Source organism: Rhopilema esculentum, chromosome 15 (assembly GCF_057945365.1).
Source record: "Rhopilema esculentum isolate cy_ngs chromosome 15, ASM5794536v1, whole genome shotgun sequence".
Taxonomy (NCBI): domain Eukaryota; kingdom Metazoa; phylum Cnidaria; class Scyphozoa; order Rhizostomeae; family Rhizostomatidae; genus Rhopilema; species Rhopilema esculentum.
In genome coordinates this window covers 3968666-3993457 of record NC_142829.1, presented here as the reverse complement: position 1 = coordinate 3993457, position 24792 = coordinate 3968666, and the positions used below count along the sequence as shown (strand labels likewise).

The 24792-nt window shown below is 36.3% G+C and overlaps 2 protein-coding genes across 3 annotated transcripts in view; one reads left to right on the top strand and one right to left on the bottom strand.

Annotated features, from left to right (window-relative positions):
• LOC135685746 (dynein axonemal heavy chain 5) overlaps nt 1-19611 on the top strand; it is an 82492-nt gene extending 62881 nt beyond the window's left edge. For both annotated transcript variants that reach the window (XM_065201801.2, XM_065201800.2), the window contains 25 exons: nt 368-546; nt 1084-1212; nt 1667-1775; nt 2274-2453; nt 3329-3484; nt 4053-4090; nt 4652-4823; nt 4925-5070; nt 5209-5394; nt 6031-6313; nt 6482-6618; nt 7475-7573; nt 8146-8281; nt 8931-9014; nt 9559-9747; nt 10205-10399; nt 10981-11118; nt 11889-12000; nt 12648-12778; nt 13235-13531; nt 15070-15186; nt 15581-15790; nt 16253-16327; nt 16995-17081; nt 18555-19611. In XM_065201801.2, coding sequence (XP_065057873.2) covers nt 368-546; nt 1084-1212; nt 1667-1775; nt 2274-2453; nt 3329-3484; nt 4053-4090; nt 4652-4823; nt 4925-5070; nt 5209-5394; nt 6031-6313; nt 6482-6618; nt 7475-7573; nt 8146-8281; nt 8931-9014; nt 9559-9747; nt 10205-10399; nt 10981-11118; nt 11889-12000; nt 12648-12778; nt 13235-13531; nt 15070-15186; nt 15581-15790; nt 16253-16327; nt 16995-17081; nt 18555-18881 — 3912 coding nt within the window. In that variant the 3' untranslated portion in view covers nt 18882-19611. The remainder of the gene's footprint in view (nt 1-367; nt 547-1083; nt 1213-1666; nt 1776-2273; nt 2454-3328; nt 3485-4052; nt 4091-4651; nt 4824-4924; nt 5071-5208; nt 5395-6030; nt 6314-6481; nt 6619-7474; nt 7574-8145; nt 8282-8930; nt 9015-9558; nt 9748-10204; nt 10400-10980; nt 11119-11888; nt 12001-12647; nt 12779-13234; nt 13532-15069; nt 15187-15580; nt 15791-16252; nt 16328-16994; nt 17082-18554) is intronic.
• A 151-nt stretch (nt 19612-19762) lies between these two features.
• On the bottom strand, nt 19763-24236 carry LOC135685747 (uncharacterized). Its single transcript, XM_065201802.2, has 3 exons — nt 23934-24236; nt 23000-23692; nt 19763-21246 (listed from the first exon to the last, which is right to left on the bottom strand). The coding sequence occupies exons 1-3, from the start codon at nt 23989-23991 to the stop codon at nt 20939-20941; spliced, it is 1059 nt and encodes a 352-aa protein (XP_065057874.2). The 5' UTR covers nt 23992-24236; the 3' UTR covers nt 19763-20938.
• Nucleotides 24237-24792: the final 556 nt, after the last annotated feature.

Below are 24792 nucleotides of genomic sequence, written 5' to 3'. Positions count from 1 at the left end.
ATAATGTTCTTTACCTCCTTTAGGAAACGAAATGATTCGATTACGCCCTGGATAATTTAGTCGCATACAACTCTGCCCTAAAATATACGACTCTCGAGCCAATTCCAATATGGGGATTAAGTGTCATAAGTGTGATGGGGATTAAGGGTAGGGTCTTGGGTTTCGTGTAGAAGTACTTTTACGCCATATAAGTATCGAATAAAAATATCTTGATGATATCCCAAGAAGGATAGTTATTCCTCATTAAAAAAAGTATCATTTACAACACATTTACGACAGGAAAAATTATTCAAAGCAATGGCTACATGTGTATATCCTTTGTAGAAACAATGTTTGAACGGATTCTAACAGCGTAAAACTTTTTTAGCAACCTGTGCACGTGGATCCGACAGAGGGTTTGTCTGAGGAAGATCTACCTCGTCTTGATGCAGAGATTGAAGAACTGCAGAAGCAATTTGATGAAATCGCTATACATAAATACAACTTGAGTCAGAAAATCAGCGAGTATTCGGAGAAACTCAAGAGCCTCACGGAGCTTCTTGACAGGTAGGCAGAATGTAATGGTGGTAAAATATTTCATGCTGGTTCCTTGATTGAAAGAATGAAATTTGTAATGAAAGAGAGTTTTTTATAGGTTATGCTTGCTTTGTTTCCTGCCATGAAAAGTTGTTAATCGACGGAAAAATAACATTAATTCTCAGAAAGAAACCATTTACCCCAAAGTAACTTCCCTTACACCCCTCCCCTCCTTGTCAGTTTCATTGCTCACGCCACAGTTTGATTTATTTTGTACTGAGTCGACCAGTATCCGGACAGAACTTTTCTGAATTTCGTAAAAATTTCAACTTATCATTGTGAAACATACCACTGTTAAGTTCAGATTAATTTTTGAAGTTCTACTTTAAGAAAATGTAAGCAAGGAACAATAACGAATAATCTTTCGCTTCAACACTAATATTTATCTCCTTAGTTGCTCTCTAAGCTATCCTGAACACGTCCTTGTGTATTACTCTTTTTCTATCCATTGAACGTACTTTAAAGTTATTTGGCAATCATAAGTTTGTCATCGGATACTTTTTTCAGCCTGAAACCAGTGGAGGCCAACTGGAATTACTTCATGGAGGATCACACTGCCATGGATGTTCTGCTGACCAATTCAATCTGTGCAGCTGCTTTTCTCACTTACTGTGGCCCAATGGGAATTGACCAAAGGTGCGAAAGTTAGGTCGTCTGAAAATAAGACAAGAGTCAGGCCCTAAGCTCTATCTAGATGACAGGCCCTAAAGCGTTCCTGGATGACAATATTCACCCCCACATTTCTCTCTCTATGGTTTTTTAACGAACGATTGCTGAAGCAACTCTCAACGATAAGAAGCAATCCAGTGTAAATTGAATAGAAAATTAAGAATAAAGTACAAATTATCAAATGTTTCACCCCAGAATACATGGCTTCTTCATAGTGGATTTTCGACGGTGTCAAGATACCCCCTCTAACTTTTGGCCTCTCCCATCTGGGAGTTTTGCCGATTCAGTTGTGATTAGCGTCTATTCTCTCTACAAACCTAAGGAAATAATAGCAGATTGAGAGATATCAGAGAATTTTTTCGTGTATAGTTGTTAAACACTCAAATTAGTTGGTCATAAGGTTGTCATAATTTTATCTTAGAAAGCGACTGTCACAGTTTTTCCTGAGCAACTGCAGAGAACATGGCGTTCCCACGGAGAAGAAGAAGATTTTTAAAGATATATCTCTTGCAAAGTTCCTGGTTGGAAAGGTATATGCTCTATGAATAATTGCAAACAAAAAATCAAGCTTTTTGAACCAATCAACGCAAACGATTTGTTGCTTCAAAATTAATGTTTATATTGGAATCTCGATCAATGTGCGCATTTCCCGGCCTTGTTCTCATCTTTTGTAAATAAAATACAAGAAACTTTCACGTGTCTTAAAAAGTACAATTGAAAGATGGGAAATGTTTTTTTCGCTGTTTGGCTAGTTTCTAAAGCTTTTCGCGTTAAAAGTCGCTTCATAATTGTCTTCAAATTTTGTTAAATTTGTTCATTGTAGTAACTATCTCTGACATTGCAATTTTTATTTTTCAATGCATTGGTTTAGTTAATTGTTGCAACAGAATTTACTTGTCAGCAGGAAATATTTTTTCAAAAAGTTCAGGATTTACAGCAAAATTAATCTGTAGACTTAATGAGTGCCCTGATAAATTAGTGGGTAATTAGTTTACTATTAAAGTTCTGTCAATTTTTCATTCCAAAAGCAAATGCTGAGAATTTGGAAAGCAATGAGTTTCCCTATGGATAATATTTCAATGGACAACATCTGTATCACAACACAACGTGACTGCTCTAGCGCATGGGCTTTGCTTTGTGATCCGCAGAGGGTTGCCGTTCATTGGATCGAAAAGCTGTTACAAGATACTACGATTGTGAAACATAAGGTAATAAACATTTTGATAAAGAAACAATCATTATCATTGGTTTGTTTGTAAGTTGTAGAAAAGGGGCAGAACTTTTCTTGTTTCTATTATCCCTCAAACTATTAGTATTAAAAAACTAACATGAAAACTTTTGTTTCGAAGCGGAGTGCTTCCATACCAGAGCTCTGTTTTTCAACAAAAACAATATATAAAGATTTTATCCTTTTTTGTTAAAAAAGTATTCAAAATAACGAGCAAAGGCGCGGGTAAAAGTATATTTTTTAAATGATGTTAAGCGTGGAGGTTTTGTCAAAGGGCATCTTTAACGAACAAAGCAACAACAACAGTGACCAAACCTGTGATTTTTAAAAACGCTGCCCAAGAAGTGCCATAACAAAACTTTCGGCAAAATGACGGAAAATAATTAAAACTTACGCCATGCGGTTTTGTAAAATGGCAGCCAGGCAAATCTGAAGGCCAAGTCTGTGTTGTGTTAATTGGATAAGGTCGGGTTTTCTTTATAATATTGCCGAAGGAAAACAAAGATGAAAAGACCGTAAAAACTAGCGTAGTGAAAGCGTCGATCTTTTTAGGTCTTTTAATCTCATTCCTATCTGCACTCAACAATGTGGCAGTTAGAAAAGTTGTGACTCATGAAGACCAAAATTTACCGTCTTCATTTTTTTCGATTTCGTCTTCCCCTAAAAACTTGCCTTTGCTTATAACATTATTCAGCCTTTTGTCAAAACATGATCTACCTCCCCAAGTTTACGGTGTTGTCCTCAAAATTTATTTTTGCTATAGCAGCAGTTATTTTTAACTCTTCTTAATATAACTCTTGTTCGAAACCCGTATCGTCATTTTTATGAATCATTGACTGAATTTTCCTCACACAGGAGCTCAGAGGAGAGCTTGAAATGTGCCTCACAGAAGGACGAACGTTGCTGATTTCTGATGTTGACCTAAAGGCCTTGGCCACTGATGACAAGTTTAATTCATTGCTTCGGAACAGACCGGCATTTATAATAGCAAATGCACCATTTAAGCTCATGGTACGTAATAGGTTACAGAAAATCGTGTCACAAAATGCTTGTATTACATGAAATTACGAATTCGTGGCTTTTTTAGAGCACGTGGACACTTAAAGTGACAGCGTCCGGACATGGGTGATGGGCTGTTTTAGTCACAAAAATCCACATCTTGTGGTCAAATACGATGAGGGTTCTTTTGTTGATTACTGCCAATACGTAAAAAATCTACCCTGACTTCTACGATGCAAAGGATGTATGCTACAACAAACATACCACATGTACTATACCATTGGTACTAACATATTTACTGTCTTATAGGGAAAGCCTGTATACGTACATTATTTGAATTTTTCAATGGTTTCCCATGAAAAGCTTATGCTAAATGCATTACCCGAAAGCCTTACTTCGTTCTAATAGCCGATGGTATTTTCTGTTACGTTTATTCGATATAGAAGTAGCCATTATGGTTTTTGGGGTAGGAAATAATGTTGGTTCTTTTCATTAAAATTCGTTAACAAGTCCTGAACTTAAGCGAAGGCCAAGAAGCTTTTTTTTGTTTAACCATTTCCCACATTACGTCCATTTTTAGATTGGTGATGAGGAGATAGAGTGCTCACCATCATTCAGGTTTGTCCAGACTTTTCTAGCAAATCTTTCTGCAATATCAAAAGCATAAAGTTTCGTTCCGTATTTGAAACTTTTCTTCAATGTAATCTCTTTAGAGACAACTCTTCAGAGATTCCCAGATAATTCGCCTTAAAGTAACAATTGACTTGATAATAAGGCATGTTTCGAAATTCATTGACTTTTTCTTTGTTTACTGTTTTCTGTGTGTTGGCAGTTGAGGAATACTCTACTTCTGAAGCTTCAAATTCTTAATATGCAAAATTCATCCTTTATTTCTTTATAGCGATGATTCCTGTTTTTTTAAGACGATGGAGATTAAAGAAATTGAGATCTTTTCCGTAGCTTTAAGTAATCCCTATGCAAATTTTTGAATTCTCCATTCATCAAAATGCACGATTATTTCTTCAAACAACATATTACAATCTTCTGCTTTGTTCGCCTTTTGCTTTAACCAGAACAATTTCTTATTTTACAAACTTAATTTTTTAAAAAGAGGAGACAGTTTCATTCTTTACCCAATTATGTCAGGCAATCCTAAAGATAACTTTTTGTACTCCACAGGTTGTTCCTAATCACAACCAACCCTGCGAATTTGATACCCGCAAGCATCGCTGCTTACGCCAATGTTATTGAATTCAGTCAGTCACGTGATGGACTTGCCGAGCAGTTTTTATACCGATTCATTAAACTCGAGAAGCCTAGAATTCATGATACTTTGTACCAAGTTGCACAGGTATTTTCAACTTTCAGCACTGATTTGCTGGTACTCGTATAATGTAAGCTTTTATCAGCTACTTGCTTGAAATTTATACAATTTATTTCTTTTTTCAATAGGAAATTGTAACTCATTTGACAACAAAAGACAGAGCTGAAGAGCAATTGCTTCAGAATTTAAGCAGCGTCGATAACCCACTATCAGACTTTTCTTCAATTAAACGAGCATATTCTATCAAAAGATTCTATGATGAGTCTCAAGAAAGGTTTGTAGTCAGCTCTTTGCTTGCCTTTTTATTCAAGTGGACGTTTTAAACTCTTAGGATAGGCGAATTCTCACTCGCTCATTTTCCTTGGCTTTATTGTGGAACCTTTTCTTAATTGCTCTTTAATTTTACCTACAGCTTGTCCAAAGCCACGAGTGCGGAGAGGTCTATTATGAATTCAAGAGAGACATATCGCTCGATAGCCGTTTGTGCTGCTGTATTGTTTGATGCGTCACTGTCAATGTCGGTTGTAAATCCGTTGTATCAGGTGTCATTCAGCCAGTTTGTTTCTGTCTTCGATGCATCAATCAAGCACTCTGACAGGTAATTCCACGGATAGACACCCAAGTTCAATCTAGAGGGGCTCAGGATGATTCTCTATTTAAACATCGTGATTTTGTTATTGAGGGCGTTGACTGAAAACGACCATCCTTTAGGCCCAAACATTTCTTGATGTAACGATAAGGTGTGACGATGGTTTAACTAATAGTTATGTCCATAGACTACAAATCCAGTTGAGTCTGAGGTTCGAGTCCCGAGCATGACGAAACTTTCACTTAGGGTGAAGTGAGTCACAGCCCTGTTTAATTAAAGGCGTAGGAATCCAAGTATGGTGACATTGAGAGGAATGCCTGGCTTCTGCTCGATAAGCATAGCTTCTCAGTGTCCTAAAAAGTACCTTGGAAAGCTAGGTAGAAGCATTTTCATAAAACTATAGCGATAAAATGGCATCGAAACAGTCTATAGAAGCTAAGCAAACAGATGTTCGTTTTGCTGAGCCCTCTAAACACTCCATTATTACAGTATCAAATAGATCTAATGAACTGTTTCATGGCTTTGACTGTTTTATCATTATGGGGGGGGGGGGGGTATCTAGTAGATCTTACCACTAATCTACCTCATATAAGACTTGCGAGCGCTCACTATGCAATAGACAATTTTTCGATAATGTCTTTACAGAAATGCCGTCAGTGCAGTCGTCGAAAAAGTGCAGTACAACGCATTTGTGTCTAGATCAATAGGCCTTTTTGAGGAAGATAGACCGCTGTTTGCCCTTCTAGTGGCATTGGAAATAGAAGATTCGAACGGGAAGATCGCTGTTGGTGAGAGAGAGTTCCTAATAAGCCCACCTTTTGGAGCAGCGGTCAGACAACTTGCTTACCCTAACTGGGAAGTACCACCTAAAACTCTCACGAAAAAGCCATTTGATTGGCTATTGGATGAGCAATTTCATAATATGCAGGTGTGTTTTAAGATGTATATTTATGGGGAATATTTCAATGGCTAGTTATATTCAGTACAAAAACAAAAGTTATGGCTCACGCTATCCACTCTGGGACACAATTGCATTAATATATTTTTTAATTGCAGTTTTTTTGTCTTTTTTACCTGACGTAATTTGTTATCGTAGCTTCTTGCGCAATATTTTGATTGGTTTTTGGAGACATTTGAGAAAATGCCCAAAGATGGCAGAGAAACGCAATGGAGGCAAATCGCTGAGCATGAGAGACCAGAGATGGTAACATTGCCCGACAATCTAGATGACAGGTTTGTCACATTCAAGCATATTTTATTTTTCGGCTGAGACCAACAGGCGTCCCCCATGTAGCAGTGTGATGACGGAAGCAGCGGGCCTAGCTGTAACCATCGAATATATGTTTCTTCATGGCACAGGTCGTTTTCCCTTACACTACAGCCTTCAGGAACTTGCATTGGCAACAACCCATACAGAATCGCTCACCACTACACCTTATCATATATCAACCACATAAAACCTTCCCACTGTAAGAATGGGAGTTATTTGTGTACGTTGTAGAGGAATTCTACAAAGTATTTTTCATTTATCTGAATCAATCACCTCTTTCTAAACTTCCATTCAACTTTTTGTGAAACTTGTTTTGCTGCTATGAAAACTCGGCTTCCTTTCAGTATGAACATTTTATAGACGAGTAAGGATGATATTTATGTATTGACGACTGCAAATTATGCTGTATTCTATAAGCTTATGATTTCTCCTAGTTTTTCCTCTAGAAGGTTCTGATTCCTCCCCTAAGGAAATTTATTCACCCCTATGTAGCAGTTGATCAGTTTCAGTAAAAATCTTAAAAGAATAATTAAATAGATGGTCCATGTTATCAATAAGTGACAGAATGTACCGCTTTAGTTAGTAAAAAGCTATTTCAATTTCCCGAGATGAAAAAATTACACAGATTTTTACTAAATCTAGAAAATTGCCTACATTGTGTAGGGGTACCAAGTAAAGTCTTAGAACCCAGCTTCTTGTGTGAATCATTTCGAATTTTCAGATTATCGATTCTTTTTGTCAAAGCGTCAAATAGCATAACATTTCAGCGTACCCTATTGTAACATGGATTAATCTTATACTGCGATTACCTCATCCTAGGTTTTTGCCTATTCATCGGCTTCTCATTATTCGGTCTCTGAGGGGAGATCGCCTCTTGCAAGCAGCATCTGTATTTGTAACTATGTCATTGGGTAAAAGGTATGTATATTTTGCATGTATGTACATCTATGTATATGTATATTTTCCATAAAGGTATAATGTTTGTTATGGAAGGTTTAGATACATTTTGCTTCGAATGGTTGCATGTTTTCGCCCTATTTAACGTAAAGTGATGGCCTAGCTTGACCTGGCCCATTGACCTTCCATCCCCACGTTTGACCTTCAGGATCAACGGTTACAGATTCATGTCATTTCTCAAAATTCTTCGTCATTCTACTTCCTCCCCAGCAGCGTTTAGGTTGGTATCTAATTTAGACTCAGGAAGCAAAGACAGCGAAATGGTCCATCGTCCCTCGTTTGTTCCGATCCTTGTGGCTTGACGCAAATCACCCTCAGCCTACTTGTCCGTCTACAGCTTGCCATTTTGTATGCTTCTCCTTAGACTGACACGAATCACTGTAGCCATTGCGCAACTGTTCCATTGACCCTAGGGCTCTCGTGCTCGCTCACAAAAAGTTTCGTATTTAACATTAAATTTATGCTTCTTACATTTTAGACTTTTCATTTATATAGAGCAACTGCATTTTAAACCGCTTTATTTTCTTTCCCAGGTATTCTGGTCATATCGAAGTAGACCTTGCTAGTCTTGTCAAACAAAGTACACCCAAATCACCAATCCTGCTGTTCTATCGAAAGGAAGCCGAAATCACTGAGAAACTACTTACTGATTACGCCGAGGCAAAACAGGTAACTTTGAAGCCCCTATTCAGTGCACGGGTATGGTGGCTTGCATTTCTTAGAGGGAACAGACCAGACTAAAATTCGAAGCAGAGAGCGTGCCTCATTGAGTTATGGCTTTTTAAGATAGCAAAAATGCAATGGTTGCCTAGGCAATGCCATGAAATGTTTATATCTGATAGTTTTCTGGAAAGTTTTGTCCGACGTGTGATTTTTCTTGAATTAAATACAGACTTTAAAGCTATTCTCCAACCTCTTGCAAAATCTTATGAAAAGCAAAAATATTGTTTTGTGGCTTAAACTTAAAAACTCAATCATTTTCGTCAGGTTGCTGCTAGGTGGACACTTGCAACACCCTCAGCCCCCTCCCCCCCCTAAATCGACGCTCCTGCTTCATCAGAAGAGGAGGATTGGGGGCTTTAAGCTCCTTTCCTGTGCGAGCATTACGTTGCCCTGATTTTTCCAAGCGAGCTGTTATGAACAAGATCCTGTAAAGTCCACCCTGGGTGATAATAATGTTGCCTGAATAAATCTTTCAACGATTACTATTTAGACTTTCTCCTTTTCTTGGGCCGCAGAAAATACATTTTTGGTTTTTCTCAGGAACTTCTGCTTTGCAAAATGATAAAATATTTGAATTTGGCTTATTACATTCTAGGCTAGATTGGAAATCATTCATTTATGTGGTATGAATGGAGAGGAAAAACATGCAAAGAAAGTCATTCGCACATGCATGAAATCGGTAATTTCTTTGGAAATATTTTATGGTCTTTTGCGTTTTAGTAGTTTGAATAAAATGTGTGTCTAACTCGGTTCTTGATACATTGAATACAACATCGGCATTGTGAGTACGTTATTTTACTTAAATTAAAAGTCTACTTCCTGCATTCCTTCCTTAATTCTTATGTTGTTTACGTCGCAGACTGCAGGCAGAAAATCTGTCAACCCTCGATTACTTCTAATGTAGTTATTTTGGATTTCGTTGGATCAGCTAAAAGCTACTTAAATCATCAATAAAGAGATTCTTTGATGATTTTCTATACGTTTTTCTTGCTTGTTGAGATCCCTCGTTGTAAATTGAAGTAAGGGTTGGAAGCAAAAAGTTTTCACGTGTTTGGCTTTATCTTAAGTCAATGCATTACTGGAGGCTGGTCGAAATTGTGAAACAGTTGAGTAACAACTCTCTCCCGGCTATTAGAAGGGCAAAACCGCTATTTTTTATTTCATTTCGAAGAATAAGAATCAACAGTGTTATTACTACTTATGATATTTTCATTTTGTTTCAGGGTGACTGGGTCCTTATTCTAAATGGACACAACTGTATCCAGCTGCTTGAGGGTCTCGATTCTTTATTAAATGAGACGGCAAATATTGATACCAATTTCAGGCTGTGGATCTCCTCCATTGAGGAACCTTCTTTGCCATCTTCTCTGCTTCAGAGCTCCGTTACTGCGATCATAGAAAGCCCAAGATTGGTAAGTCTTGTCGACTTTTTTTTCAAATGATCCACCCCGTGTCATTCATTTTTACTTGAACTATCCTCAGCTCTTTAATCAATTCCACATCGATTTTATTTGATAGGACTTTTTAGTCAAGTGCTTTATGTATGATTTATCAACCTTAATTTCTTTCTCATTATTGGAAAAGAGATATACCAAAGTAAAGGAAATTATGTTAAATGAGCTATGGTTTTTGAAATATGCATATTGGTGCAAATTCCACATAAACCTGCCACAGACATGCGATTTAATTAGTCCACTAAACATAGTCCGCACCTGATTTGAAAGTATCGTGAGAAAGTATCTTAAAAAGCCATTACATTTGATAGAAATTACATCCGCTTCTAAACGGCATTCTAGTTTGATCTGAGCTTGAAAGATAATACGTATCACTAGCGTTACTTTCACTGAGGTAAATTTTGTTTTTCATCAGAACTTGAAAGCTGCTCTAAGCCACAACTTGCAGCTGATTGACAACGATGTTTGGAAGCAGTTCAATAGAAACGAGTGGTTGCCGCTGCTTCATAACGTCTGCATGCTGCACAGCACATTGCAGATGAGGAGGAAATTCTCTTTTGTTGGACTCAATCTGCCATATGAGTTTGACTTTGGTATTAAGTTCCTTTGGGTAAGTTTTTTGTGGTCTGTTGTTTCTTAAGACTGTCCTGTCAGGGCATTTCTAATGTGACTTCAACAACCTTTCAATAAGAAGTTTTAAATCTTTGAATAAGAATTGACTCTATTTCACGTACTAGAAGCACCATAATAACTGAGACTTTTGACCATTGACACAAGACCTTTTACCAACAACTCTTAATTCATTCGAAGCGACCCCTGACCCATATGGAATCTACTGGACGTGTACCGCACGCTAGTATTGCCACAAGGGGCAACTTAAATTTTTTTGGATCTGTTTTTGCTTTTCCAAAACAGTTTGTAAATTGAGAGAGGTTGAAGCTCAGATCGATAGAAAGGCCAAAATTCCAACCTTAGTCTAACTTTTTTTTCTCTAGTGTGGTTTTCTAAATTAATTCTGTTTGACACAAATTCTCATGTTGCTGATTTGTTTATACTGCTCATAGCAGAAGACGTAAATCTCATTTCTTCTTAGAGAAAAGAAAAGTCGAAAGATGTCATGCGATGTATATCAAAACTTTCTGGCATTATGTCTTCCTTAGATTTCAAAATTTTCTAATTTATTCTGTGCAGGGGTCTCTGGCTTGTTTGGTCAACGAGTTTTTCGATGCACAGATTCATTTTTCCGAGGGAAGTGCCGCTTCTACGCCAGTTTCTGGACTAAGCCAGCGAAATATTCAATGGCATGGTTTACGACATCTTCTGACAGAGGTAAGATCGATCGCTTGACGCCTGAGTCCTGTAACAGCTTATTTGATCTGCAAAACACATTTAGAGTTGCATGGAATCCTTTTTTTATGGGTGATATCTTAGTCATACATATCATTAACCTAGCCAACTGCCTCCAATTGTGCGATAAGACGTTGATCCTTTGTAAGGACTAGATAGTTCAGTCATTGCATTCTTCTCCTAAAGATTATAGATCATATCATTTATTTTAAGCTTTTGAAAAACCTCCGTAAAGAGCTTGACGATTTCATGCTATTATTTTCAATTTCCTGATGTTCATGTCCAAGACACTTGCTTAAGTAATCATGTTAGGAATTGTCAACAGACTAGAAAGACAAATATTATGTGTTACATTCTCTGAATATAGTTTTTTTAAAAGGACGCTCTTTTTAATCTAGCTTGTCAGATATAATCTACATCAGTTCGTAGAAGAACTTATTTTTCGTGGAGATACTGTTTAATGTCTACATCCTATGGCCGGCTGTTGCTTAAGGGCAAAATATTATTTGTTTAATGTTGTCTTATAAAAAGCTAAGTATTTTTCGTCTAAATTCTGAAACATTGTTCCATATTTGAGCAACTGGAGTTACTGTTTCTACATTTAAAGATTTTTTGACAAAACTTGCACACTGTTGCTGCATAAGTTTCGTCTCACTGTACAATGGCACTACGAAAATTCAGTTTCCTCTCTCTCTCTATGTGTCACTCTTTATAACAGATCCTAATACATTTTTGCTGTATTTTTGTTTCAGATAATTTATGGAAACAGTATAACAAATGAAGTTGATTATTGCGTGCTTGGTGCTATGGTTGATTTATGGGTCAATTCATCTGCAACAAGAAAGGATTTCGAAATATCAAGAGGTATGTGTATAAACTGAACCAATATTTTTTAAATTATACTTCAAACGGTAGCACAATGAACCATCTTATCTAACTTGTCTTTATGTGGGTATCTTTTCTGTTTTGTGAAAAGGATATATGTGTTTCATGGTGGTAGAGTTTCTACTGAGCACTGTTTAAAAATATTTTCTAACTTCACAATCGCTTCACTGTAAATTTTTTGCCTTTTTTGGACATTTAGTCATCTCCGTCCTTTTTTGATAGTTCTCCAAAGATTAATGGCCTATTCGCTAGCAACCATCATTAGATACTGCTCGAAAAATTATCTTTGCACTTTAATTTACAAGTAAAACTTCAATTATAAGCAAGAAAATGCTCTGCAGATCTCTTTCGGTGCAAAAAGCCCTACATTTGATACAAAAAGCTCGCACCTATTCATTGCCCATCGCTCAACATATAAACACAAAAATGCTCGTAAAATAATTTCTCGGACAACCTTTATGTCCTTAATAGAAAGATATGACACTTTTTGTATTCAACGTGGTTGAGTCAGTTCTGTCTTCGCTCCCAAATGACTATTTGCAGGCAGTTGCTCTTTGAGAGGTTTGCTGCAAGTCTAGGACACACTACTAAACAGGTCTATACATGATTTTTACTTTTGATTGTAGTGAAATACAAACTGCCGTCGTCTTGTTTCATCACTGGAGCGAAGCAGTCTTTTGTTATTCAAGCATTAGAGAGTATTTCTGACAATCTGTTTGACTCTCCTGAAATGTGTGGCCTGTACACAACAGATGAGGTAAGAGGGTTCTGAAAAGTTTCACAGCATTTTTTAAAGGTTAACAATATATAGAATGTAAGGTCCGCCCTGTTTACGGGACCGCATCTCTAAGTGGAAGGTGCGAACACGCGATGTTTCAATTCACAGTCTTATAATCATTCCGTTTTATATTATTCTTACTGAAACGAATCATGTTATTAAGAAAAGGTGCAGTGTAATTTCTATCTAAGAGCTTCTTACAGCGAACGTAATGAATCCAGATAGCAAGAACGATTAGTTGGATGTTGAATTCTCAAAATAACGTACCCTGATCCTAGGCGAACGATGATTCGCTACTTCCAGTTTAAAAGCTCCTTGACATGTATGCCAACTAATAAATTATATTAACTATCCGGATTCGCTATATGGATCTTTGTGGTTGCATACCAAGCTTAATTCCTTATAGCTTTTCTATTTCTGATCTCCCTCTTGTAGACCCCCTTGCCTGACAGTCAATATGTATTCACAAGACTGAATGCCATTTTGGACAGAATGCCGTCAAACCCGACACTTACTCATGTACCACCATCGGCAACCGTCCTCGCTGGATCATCTGTTCCACTTGTTGTGTCCAGCGGAACGTTCCACGCTTCAGGAGCAGGCCTCCTCGCGTTATCCAAGGCCAGTGTTTTTGGCAGTGCATCACTGACTGCACTGAGGACATCCGCAGAAGTCGACCTCTTTGAGATATGCAGCAATGCCCTCGCAAAGCTGCCACGCCTTTGGAGTAGGGTATGATTCTTTATGGAATTTATTTGCTACCTACAACCTTAGAAGATGTTAGAAAAATAGAAAGTATCTTGTCAAAATCAGATGTTGCTTCGACTGAATTCCTTTTATGTTATACTAGTAAGAGTAGAATACTATTATTGTTTAGAAGCATGGTGAAACTGCTATAAAGTTTTGGCATTAGCAAAAGCTTTTTAATGCGATCAGTTTTATCTAAGATTAAAAGTTAGTTTCTTGCCAAAGAGAAAAAGCACTTTAAAGCTCTCTCTGGGAGGAATTTTCTAACAGTAATGGAAATTGGGTAATATAGGATAAACCTATAAAGAATCACTTCCAAATTGGTCGAATGATGTCATCTATAAGTATCATGCATTGAGGGAAATCATTGCACAAGTATCTTGGCCTGAACCAATCAACGCACAGCTGAATTCATGAGCATTTCATCAGCACTTTTGACGTTAATGCACGCAGCTGAAAACCATATGGATAGCCTTTCTTTTATTGAAGGCTCTATCTTCTTTGTGTTGACGATCTCTTTTGGAGATAATACTGGCACTCAGACTCTCTAGAGGAGGATTTGTACATTGATTTTCTATAGCACAGTTAATTTGCTGAGGATTTACGCAATCGCCGCTTAATTTTCCTCTAACACCAGATCAGCTGCAAGGATTTCCAGTTTGCGAGTTTGATAGCACCGGAATTAATCATATGGACAGCTTAATGTGGCGCTCTTGAAATTGAATATCAAATGACTTTCATAGCGCACATCTGCTTTTCCAATCAAAAGACTAGGAGATGAATGTGTTTAGATTAATGCTAATCCTCGGCTAAGTCTGCGAGAACCTATTTCCTTATAGCTGCTACCAAATACTCTTTAGACACAATAAGAAAGACTGATAGAAAAATGATGTCGCGAGGATATTATGAAGAATATTTAAAAAAGGATTCTGCTATAATGTTCAGATTATTTCAGGAACCGTGCACTTTTAGAACCTTGTTTTGTATAAAACCTTTTAGCTTTTCTAGACAACCTTCGAACCACCTGAAGCAAAAGGGCCTTAAAGATATATTGTAGTGTGTTAGGTTTTTAGGGGTACTTTTTATGACAAAATAATGAATCATTGCTATGCATTTTCACCAGAGGTTTTCTGCCTAGAATTATTCTTATCGATTATAAAGGTTTAAAAACCTTTTTCTTATCGATTATGAAGGTAAAGTGTCAGCTAAGTGTCACAATGTTGGAAAAAGAGACAACCGGATACCAATAATACTTTGAAAATCATAGTTAACGATATTTTGTTTTGTTTGATATTATCACAATCTTATGCACTCCACCAATACTAATTGTTCAAGCATTGTAGCTATTTGTTCGAATTACTATAGTTCTCACTAATCTCTTTATACTTCTTATTGACCATTTACCTTTCTTTTCATTGAAAATCTGAAAAATTAAAAGTATTGTTAACTTTAGCAGGCACGGTAGCTGCAAATGAATTGATACTTTTGACATTTTTTATTCTATATTTTTTCCTTTTATTTAGGAATTTGTCCACGAAAGGATCCGTAAGCTCGGTGGGGCGACTCCATTCAACTTGTTTCTGTTATCAGAGATTGACTGTTTTCATCAGCTGCATCAGGAATTAAAAGCAAGCTTACAGGTTTTTATTATTTCTTTTTTCTAGTACTTTATATCAATACCTCATAAGACACATAATTGAGTTATAGTATCTCCAATTAGCTCGCTAGGGCTGCGTTTTGTTTCCTTGTGAGGCGTCAACCCAATATTTCCTCTTTCTGTTTGGTTCATGGTTCTGTCTAGCTTGAGTGTATTAGGTGTAAAGAAAGCTTAGTTACCCATAGAGTCTTCATCAAGATTCATTCAGATTCTGGTACTCCCCTAAAGAATTGCTTTTGAGTGTGCATACAAAATATTTACTTTCTTGTACTTGCTGTAAACACAGAGATGTTTTAAAATTGATCACAATTTTGAAAATCGAGCAGTAAAACTTACAGTGCTTCATGATGTGTCTGACTTTTGATACCATCTTTCAGACCATCAAGCTAGCAACAAGCGAAGATTCTTTTGGAGACAAGCTATCGGACCAGTATCTTAAGGATGCTGAAGAGCTGTACCACTTGAAGGTTCCAGAACACTATCGATCGTTGGCAGGCATTAGTTCACCCCCAAACTCATGGTCTCTTGCAACTTGGCTGTCGGACCTGCAAGCACGTTTTAACCACATGGAAAAAATCCTGTACCAAGTATGTTGTTAGGTGCTCATGTTGTTAACAGTAAGGTTAGGACCTCAAGCATTCAGGTAGACAGCATGGTTTTAGCTTATGATTTTTACATAGACTTGATGGCATCTGTCGATTTTCTGGATGGTATCTTCAGAATCTCTGATCTCCTGCTGAATATATGAATTGCAACAGCCGCGCAATATAACCAATCTTTCATCTCAAAAGTTCCTTACCACATATTTTTTCGAAGAAATTTTCCTAAAACGAAATGGAATTTCCCCGAGTGCAGATTTTTTGCTTATCTATTAAAATAGTTTTTCATTCGACCATTCCCTTGTCATAAAACTACAAATTAAAACACTTTCATGTATGAAAACTGCTGTTAAACTATTTAAGGAAAAACTAGAGAAGCTTTTTCTACTGACTGGTTGCCGATAGTCCTCTCTGTTTCCACTCATTAACCATACGTCATTTTCGACGCAGGGTAAAGAGAAGATTCCGGCATATTGGTTGGCCGCATTTTTCAACCCCAAAAGAATGCTCGCGGTTGTAATGCAGGTATGTTTCAACACCACAAGTTTTATTTTGTTCTATCAGAATTATTTAAAGATTTAACATATTTGGCACGTCATAATGATGTTCAAATTTTTTCTTAAGAATCAAATAGGTAAATTTTTTGTACCTCTGCTTGAAAAAATGTGAACAGTTTTTTAGCGGTACAGAAATTGACATTTGCTTTGAAAAAAGTAAACATTTTACAACAAATTGGCTAAAAGCTTTTGGCCAATTTTTTATGAAATGTTTGCTTTTTCCAAAGCCATTTTCAGGTTGGTTTTCCTGAAGTACAATTATTACAAGTCAAATTAACCGAAAAAGACGATTTGAAATACAATTTGATATATGATATTGCAAATAAATAGAGATAAAAGATATGAATTAGAATAAAATAAAATTAATTAAACAAAAAATGAATCAAGTTGCAATATAATACAATACCATGAAAACAACTCAACATACATCATAACAAAAAGCAACACAAAACAACACAAAACAACACAAAACAACACAAAACAACACAAAACAACACAACATTGAAAGTTCAAATCTGGTGGTTGTCATGGACTTTGATGTGATAAAATACAAATTTATTAGATAACAGTATTATTTTGCAAGATACCTTGTCATTTTGTAAAGTTGTGTCTCTAACTTATCTTTTTGTTGATAGGAAGCAATACGCCAATATCAGATGCATAGCGTTGTGTCAGAGCAGTTTGTTTTTAAAACTGAGATAACAGGCAGGGATAAAGACCATGTAAGTAGACTACATGTCAGACTTTGTACACTATCCTTCTTCAGACAACGATGATTAGACTCGAATTACCTTTTTGAGTTGTATAGCCGCAGGCTAGAGATTGAAAGCAGCTCCTACTGTTGAATTGCAGCATCAGAATCGTCTAGGCATTGTTTCTTACAGTATAAAGTAAATTGAGACATTCTCAGTGAAGACTTCATGTTTGTCTCAGACGCACTTCAACTCTATAACTGACTGCGTTGCTCAGAAGTACATTCACAAATTCATGAGGTTAAAAACTAAATATATTTCAAAACTGTAAAGGCTATTTTTATCAAATATAAATATTCTGGATAGCTATTAAATAGTTTTGATCCAATTTCGTTGCTGCTTGTTTCATTTCTTTGGTTTTAATATTTCTGCATGTTTCTACATTCTCCTCTCTTGAATTTTTTCAAAACATGCGTGAGATGCCTAATAGTGGCAGCCTGTTAATTGAAGAACAAATATCGGCTAGGCTTCTAAAAAATTAGTCCTCCATTGTGCATATTTTAAAGTGATTTGGACAAACAGAGACCATGTGTCTTTGTTTGTTCAAATTAAAGATATGATATCTTTTGACGATAGTGGTTGATTACCACTAAATCACCGAACTGCAAATGTTTATCGCAGCTCCTTAACAGCATACTAAATTTTAAGCTCTAGCTTATCAAACTATATGAACAATTATATGTTAATCCTTGCAGAATCAGCATCGTCTGTTTCGCTAACTTTTTTACCGTGGAAGCGGACTGCTATTCCCTCGCAACTAGCGATGTTTTCAAGTTAACTGCTGACCAGGATTATGTAGTAGGCTGCTATGCAATGATCGTTATTCAGATGCAAACAGAGGATTTTTTCTTCTGTTATTGCTTAGACCAAAATGCATAGACCAAAAATGTTTGAGTTAGACATTTGACCGAAATGGCAGTCCGTGTGGACTTTATACCACAATGAACAGACGCAATTACATCAGTTTTTCGTTTACAACCTCTTTGAAAATTCTCCGTTAAAACTAGTTTATCTTATCTGTTGATCAAGTGTAAGAAACTGTACTTATCCTCAGTTTCTATATCACGATTCATTTTGAGTCAGTTCTGTGAAACCTGCAGCATGAAAGTGCCAAATTTCAAGGTCGTGCAACCAAAATTGTAAATGGCAGAATAGTGTTTTTCAAAGTCCAAGAACACATCGTTGATTGCGAGCATTTAATTATCCTCCTGACCTGAATTTTTTTCGAAGTTGTGCGGTTTGTATTTTTCAATCCTACACACTTTTTGAGAGTGGAACGTCTGGCAATGCACAAAGTTGAAAAAAGAGAATTTAACTGATATCGTTCAAACAATTCTAACTCTGGTGAGTTTGGGAAGAATATCGCTTTCATTGCACAATTTAATTGTTCCAAACATTTAAATATCGACAGTATATTTTACAATTGTGCAACTTATATTTTAGCTCCGTGAACCTGCAGCTGATGGGGTGTTCATTCATGGTATCTATGTATGGGGGTGCAGCTGGGAAAAAACCACTGGGGAATTGCAAGACGCTCCACCGAAGGCTGGACCCAGTCTACTTCCTGTTATCCATGTGACTGCGATACCTTTTTCTGAGAAGACGTCACTAGCTGATCCGCAGAAATCACAGTTTTTATACGAGTGTCCATGCTATGCATCCCGCGTTTCCACCCGCGAGCCAGTGTTGCTTGTTGATATTGAACACAAAGACTTCCCGGCAACAAGATGGCCCCTAAGAGGAATCTCTTGCACCTTACGTCCGTTCTAAATCCGTTAAGTTGTACATATAGCATTCACAGTTTGGAAATATTTCTACTATTTTAAGATAGAATCATTGTAAATATTTTGAGGCAAAACTTGATGGTAATTCTGCAGATACTGGATATTAGCAATTGATAAAGTGTTTCTTGTAATTGAGATCTTTTGGCACTGCCCGTTTTACTTGCAAATTGTTCCAAATTAGCTTCTGTGTTAATTTTAATAAACTTTATGAAATAGAAGGTTCTTTACAGATATTTAAACCCAATGCCGTACATATTCTTGGCAGCTTTGGAAATAATGCTCTTATGAAATTATTCTTCTTTGATAGTCCATCAGTGCTCCCTTCTGAAAACAAAAGGTTTTACATTCAGCTCACCCCTGGGCTTGCTTTAAAGTAATTTGACTGAACCATTTTGCAGCTATCCTATCATTGATCAAGCTACAATACTATTTAAACTTTTAGGGGAAAGGTTAATATTGAGCCATTTCAACAAGCGAAGTTCCCTCAAAAACCCTTAAATCCTTCTTATTTTTAAGTGGCCTGAAGTCTCAATATTTTTTAAAAGAACCATATCCATCCGCCTTTTACCATGCCTGCTGCTTTACCATCGATGTTTACCAGTTGTATACAATAACATGGTTAACATTTAATCCTTGACGTTGTATTTTTGTAATGTTAACCCATGCTTTGATGTTTCTTGAAATAGTATCGTCATTAGTAATTCTCAGATACATGATAGCTTGTATATTTATGACCTTTTTTCTTTTGGTATTTTAAGGACTACATCAAAACAAGTTATATTTCAAAGCATATATATAATCTGTTTTTAAACGATTCACAGTAGTTACATTGTGTAATTTTGATCAAACAATTTAAACCGTGGTACCTTAATCCATGGCAGTTTCATTATTTCATTATGTTGGAGACATGACTTCCTTAAAAAAAAATTGTCAGAACAACAAATGTCATAAGCTTTGAAAACATTGGATAGATATTTAGATGACAAGAAAACCAAGCAATTGCAGGTGCTTTCGCTGGTGCTCTTTGCAAATGCGAGATGCAAGCTCACTCATATCGTTTCAATTTTGCCTGATGTAAGCCAGAACTTAGGCTCTCTTTATGCAGCCCTGTAGCCACAATTTTCTTTATTTGATTCTAACTCTCAGCGTGAAAGTCACTAGTTATCAGGAAGCCAATTCCATATTAACAATAGGTCAATGGACACTGTGTCCAAGGTCTTTAGCGTTAGAGGGCACCAATTTTTTACATGTTCTATTTTTCGGAAAAGATTTAAAGCACATAAATAAAAACCAAATTCTTGGACAAATACATTTTACTTCAGGTCCATCTGCAGCCTACAGCAATTATCACATTATTAGGTACTTACATTCGCATTGATGTAGCTCACATATCAAAGACTATCATACTATGAACACAATTTCAATATGGCACAAATATCACTTTCGCTTCGACTTCGTCTTCACTCTTAAAAAACAATTGCGCTCAATGAATGCATCGTGTTTGATTATCATTTATATGGAAAAAAGATTTGATTATTTGATCATTTATGCAACAAAATTAAACAAAGAATCAGCACGTTGAAGAGGGTCTTCCTTGAGCCTATAACTTCTGTTGTGAACTGGAAATGGAAGATTTTAAATTGTAGATACTGGATAATAATATACATAATTTTATTAACTGTCCTTAAAAACGTTGCGTGTATACAGAAAGGGCATTCTTCTGCGAGAAAAGGGATATAATTTTGAGAAGAAGCTTTACACTTTCTAATGTAAGTTTAAACAAGAACCCACTATAAACTCTGGTTTTTCTGAGCATGCAAAGAATTAAAGGTAGCCTGTCAAAGGCTCATTACATGCACAAAATATTGATGCGATGTGATGGGAAAAGTAGCACAAAATATGTCAGAAAGACAACCAGACAAAACTCTGCTACCCTATCTTTGGCAGATTATTAACACTCTTTGACGGGCATTGGGCACATGTACTCTCTTAAATGTTCGCCTCGACCCATTCTCTACTGGCAATTCTGCACTCTAGTCACTGTCACACGTTTTCGTTGCCCCAATAGACATCGTAGTAGTAATAGTCCTCTCGGTCTATCAGGTGAATGCCATGGGCCTTCTCTCTCTGGCTGTTCAACTCACAAACCAAATGTGAATGCACTTGACCAATATTAAACGACTTGCACAACTTATTCTTCTTGCATCTCTCAATGCATTCGGACAGACTCGTTATGGTAACCCTTCTTTCCATTACAAATCCCATCAACGCTTTGTTGGCGAATCTTATTGAGGTATAAATCTGCGTTGGATACTCGTATCTTTCTTCTCGATGTTCACTGGCGATGGTAGCTGAAAAGCAGATACATATATGAGTTGATCAACAAATAGCTTGAACTTACCTACTACAAATATTTGACTTTATTTGTTTTATATGAACCATAATTCTTGCCGAAAATGTTGGAACACTTACACAAAGCTAAATCTTATTTTAAAAACCCCCCTTCCCACACCAATTGCAATTTTGCTCAATTTGCCGAAAGATAAACATTTTGTTACTGGAAGTTGTAAGAAGGTATTAAGAAAATAAATCAACACTCTTGATTGGGTCAAAATTATTGAAGCTTTAGTGATATATCGATAAGGTAATCTTAAATATGCTTATTCTGCTTGCATCCCGTCAGTGCACGGTGTTCAATTTTTTTTAGCAAGGTTTGTACCACCTCAAGACGCTAATGTTTTTGCGGGGAAATATATCATTATTTCACGAGATTGTTAGAGGCTGTTGAACGAAACGAATGTTCCGTCCTACCGTACCTAAAGTGTTTGCAGTATAGGTATAACAGTACATGGAAACGTGTCAGGAGGTGGAGATAAAAAGTGATAAAAACTAAAGCTAGAGTTTAAATTCAATCTAGAGGTTATCCATTGATTTTATCACACACAGCCCTGCATTAAGCCTTTTTGCCACTTATTCTTCCCTTGATGATTATGCAAATCCTTACTAGTTCTTGTCTGGAGAAACTCCCACTGTTTATTGCAACCCCCTTCAAGTATTAGAGATTTTAGAAAAAGCAAATCTGGTGTTTTGTTATCTTAATAGCAAAAACTTTGTTTTAATTTCATATCATTAGCTACCAAGAGTGTTTGTTGTCTTTGCTCAATTAAATTCATTCTGTTTTCTACCCATAAAAGCAATTTTGTCTTCAAAAAAGGCTGTTTTCATGTTTACCAGCACAGTACAGGGCATTGCAACCCATATTTTTTCATTAATCAATGCAAGCCACCTAGAACATGTGTCCTGGTAAATAGAATCTTGAATAACGATAAACGTGAGGCCTTTTAAAGTCACACCACAAAACATGCACTCAGCAAGAATGAAAGAATCAACACATGACTATCCAAATTGCCAAACTTCAGAAGAGAAATGCATTCTACATCATTAGGGCAAAATATTCAACGATTTGCCAAAAGACGTACGAATGGTGGAAAACTGAAACGATTTTCAGAAAAAACAGGACGTATTTTTAAAAAAGGAAATAGTTTAGCAAAAAGAATCAGGTTTTCAAAATTCATATGGATCTGTCATACGATATCAATAGTCGTGTATTGTTAATTAGGATTTTAACATTTTCTTTTCTTTTTTAAGCAGAGCAAGCATTGGTAACATCAATGCTTTTATTCTGTTAAAAATTTAAAATTATCGTTATAACATTTTGGAAAATTTACGAAAGTATTTACGATAATTTGCGAACATTGTTTGGGCTTGAATCAAAGCAAAATATGCTATCTCTTGCATGACTCTGATCGTCTTTGTCATTGTATCAAACAACTTAAAATTATGAATGCTCCCTGAACAGCAATTCTTTAATTCAATCCTGATTTTACTACCGCACATCAAAGAGGAGAATGAAAAGTTTTGTTACTGGTTGCAGATTTGCTTGATAGCACCTCTCCACTTTAGGTTAAAAATAATACTTTCCCAAAACATTTTTGAACCATAGCTTAAAAGTTCGGGCCATATTTTCTTATATCGGTTAAGCCTACAAACCTGTTAACTATGATAAGATATGATAATTAATGTAACAATTCAAGTGTTACTCACCCCGTATGCAAGCCTTTTTTGATTCATTTCTTCGTATTGCAATGTTCCAAATTTTAAGATCGTCAAAAAATATCTTTAGACAATTTACTGCTGACTTCGTGCTGGTTCCTATCAGTATTTGCCTCGGAAGAGCTTCGTGTGCCATAGAATAGTTCGTTCTCTTACTTCCGAATTTTGAAAGGTGGAATTTTGTCATATTAGATGATACGAACGCTGCTAAACTCCGATTTGAAAGTAACTGCAGCGTGAAACGATCCCAGGAAGCGACAAAACATGTCCAGCCATATTTTGTCGTGTTCCTCTTATAAACAACATGCCACTCGTGAGATCCATTCCAAAGACTTGTGATCAGTTTGCCATCGAATGTGCTGTAAATGCTGAAATTTGCAGAGGAAATGACATGACCGACTCCTGTTTCGTTTAGATATCGAGGCCATTTTATGTGAAAACTAATTGAAAATCCAGATCGACAAGATTCTGGATTAAGAATACAACTGTTTGTCACATTTGAAATCAAGACTCCTGAATAGTTTCCACTGAAGTTTGCAGCATACCATTTTTCGATACTACTAATCTTTGTTCCATTGAAGAGATACCCAAGGTTGTTAGTCAATGATGACACATTTTCTTCTCTTGTAAAGCCTTTAGACGTTGCCTTGTCAAACTTCCAATGTAAATCTGGATTTTGAAATCCTACGAGATATCATATTTTATACCAAATGTGTTAGGAAGAAGGCAACATAAGAGAGGTTACAAAAGATGATTAAAGTTTCAAACTGATACAATCTCTTAAACGAATTCGAATTCTTCATCAAGATGTTGAAGAAGTTTTAAAAATGCTTGAAAATATCTAGCACTTGCACAATCGCATTATATTATACACTAGTACGCACGGAAAAATAGAAGACGTTATAACTAAGATTTTTGAACGTACCTGCAACACATACAGTTTGAATCAAAATCACGAGGCTGAATACAAATATGGCATGCATTTCTGTCGACTAAGATAGCAACAGTTTGCGACGAGACTTTAATCGCCAAACATCGTCTGCTGTTCTATAAACCCCTATCTCAAGGTGCAGGTTGTTTGAACTTCATTTGTCACGCGTGCAAAATTTAATTGGATGAAAGCTTGCTCTTTCCAGTTCCCTAAGATAAACACTATTCAGTGTGTTATTACAACATATTATGTTGGTTTGAAAAAAAATTCATCAGTAACAATGATTCTGTTGTGTTAGATCTAGTTTCAATAGTACTCTGGCAGAGTGAAATCATTAAGTTGAAGTGATTAAAGCCAGTCAAGTAGATTAATACAGTAATTATAACCATATCGGGTTTTTATCCGGAGAACTGCGTTAATTAAAGATGTGAAAGGCAACACTCTTATTGCCAGGAAACGATTCCGCACAACAACTCGCAAATCAATTACAAATTTCAAAAAATGCCATTTTCACCGTTGGTTGTCAAGGTACAGATATGAGTATATACTTAGTTTATAGTGTATTGGGATTAGATATAAAAACGGTCCAACCCGGATAAAAATAAAATAAAGCTGTAATTTGGCACAGATGTTCTATATAATTTGGAAATGACCAGAAAAAAGCCCCATCAATTGGACATTGGGAATTCCTTATTTGGGCAAATACCATAATGGCGCACTGACCAGTAGTGGTTCAAAATTTTAATGTTGCTAAAACCACATAGTATGTACATCTTTTGAAAGATAATTTCATGCTGAATAACTTTTATTTAACATACGTACCCTTAGAATATACACATTTAGTGGTGACTGG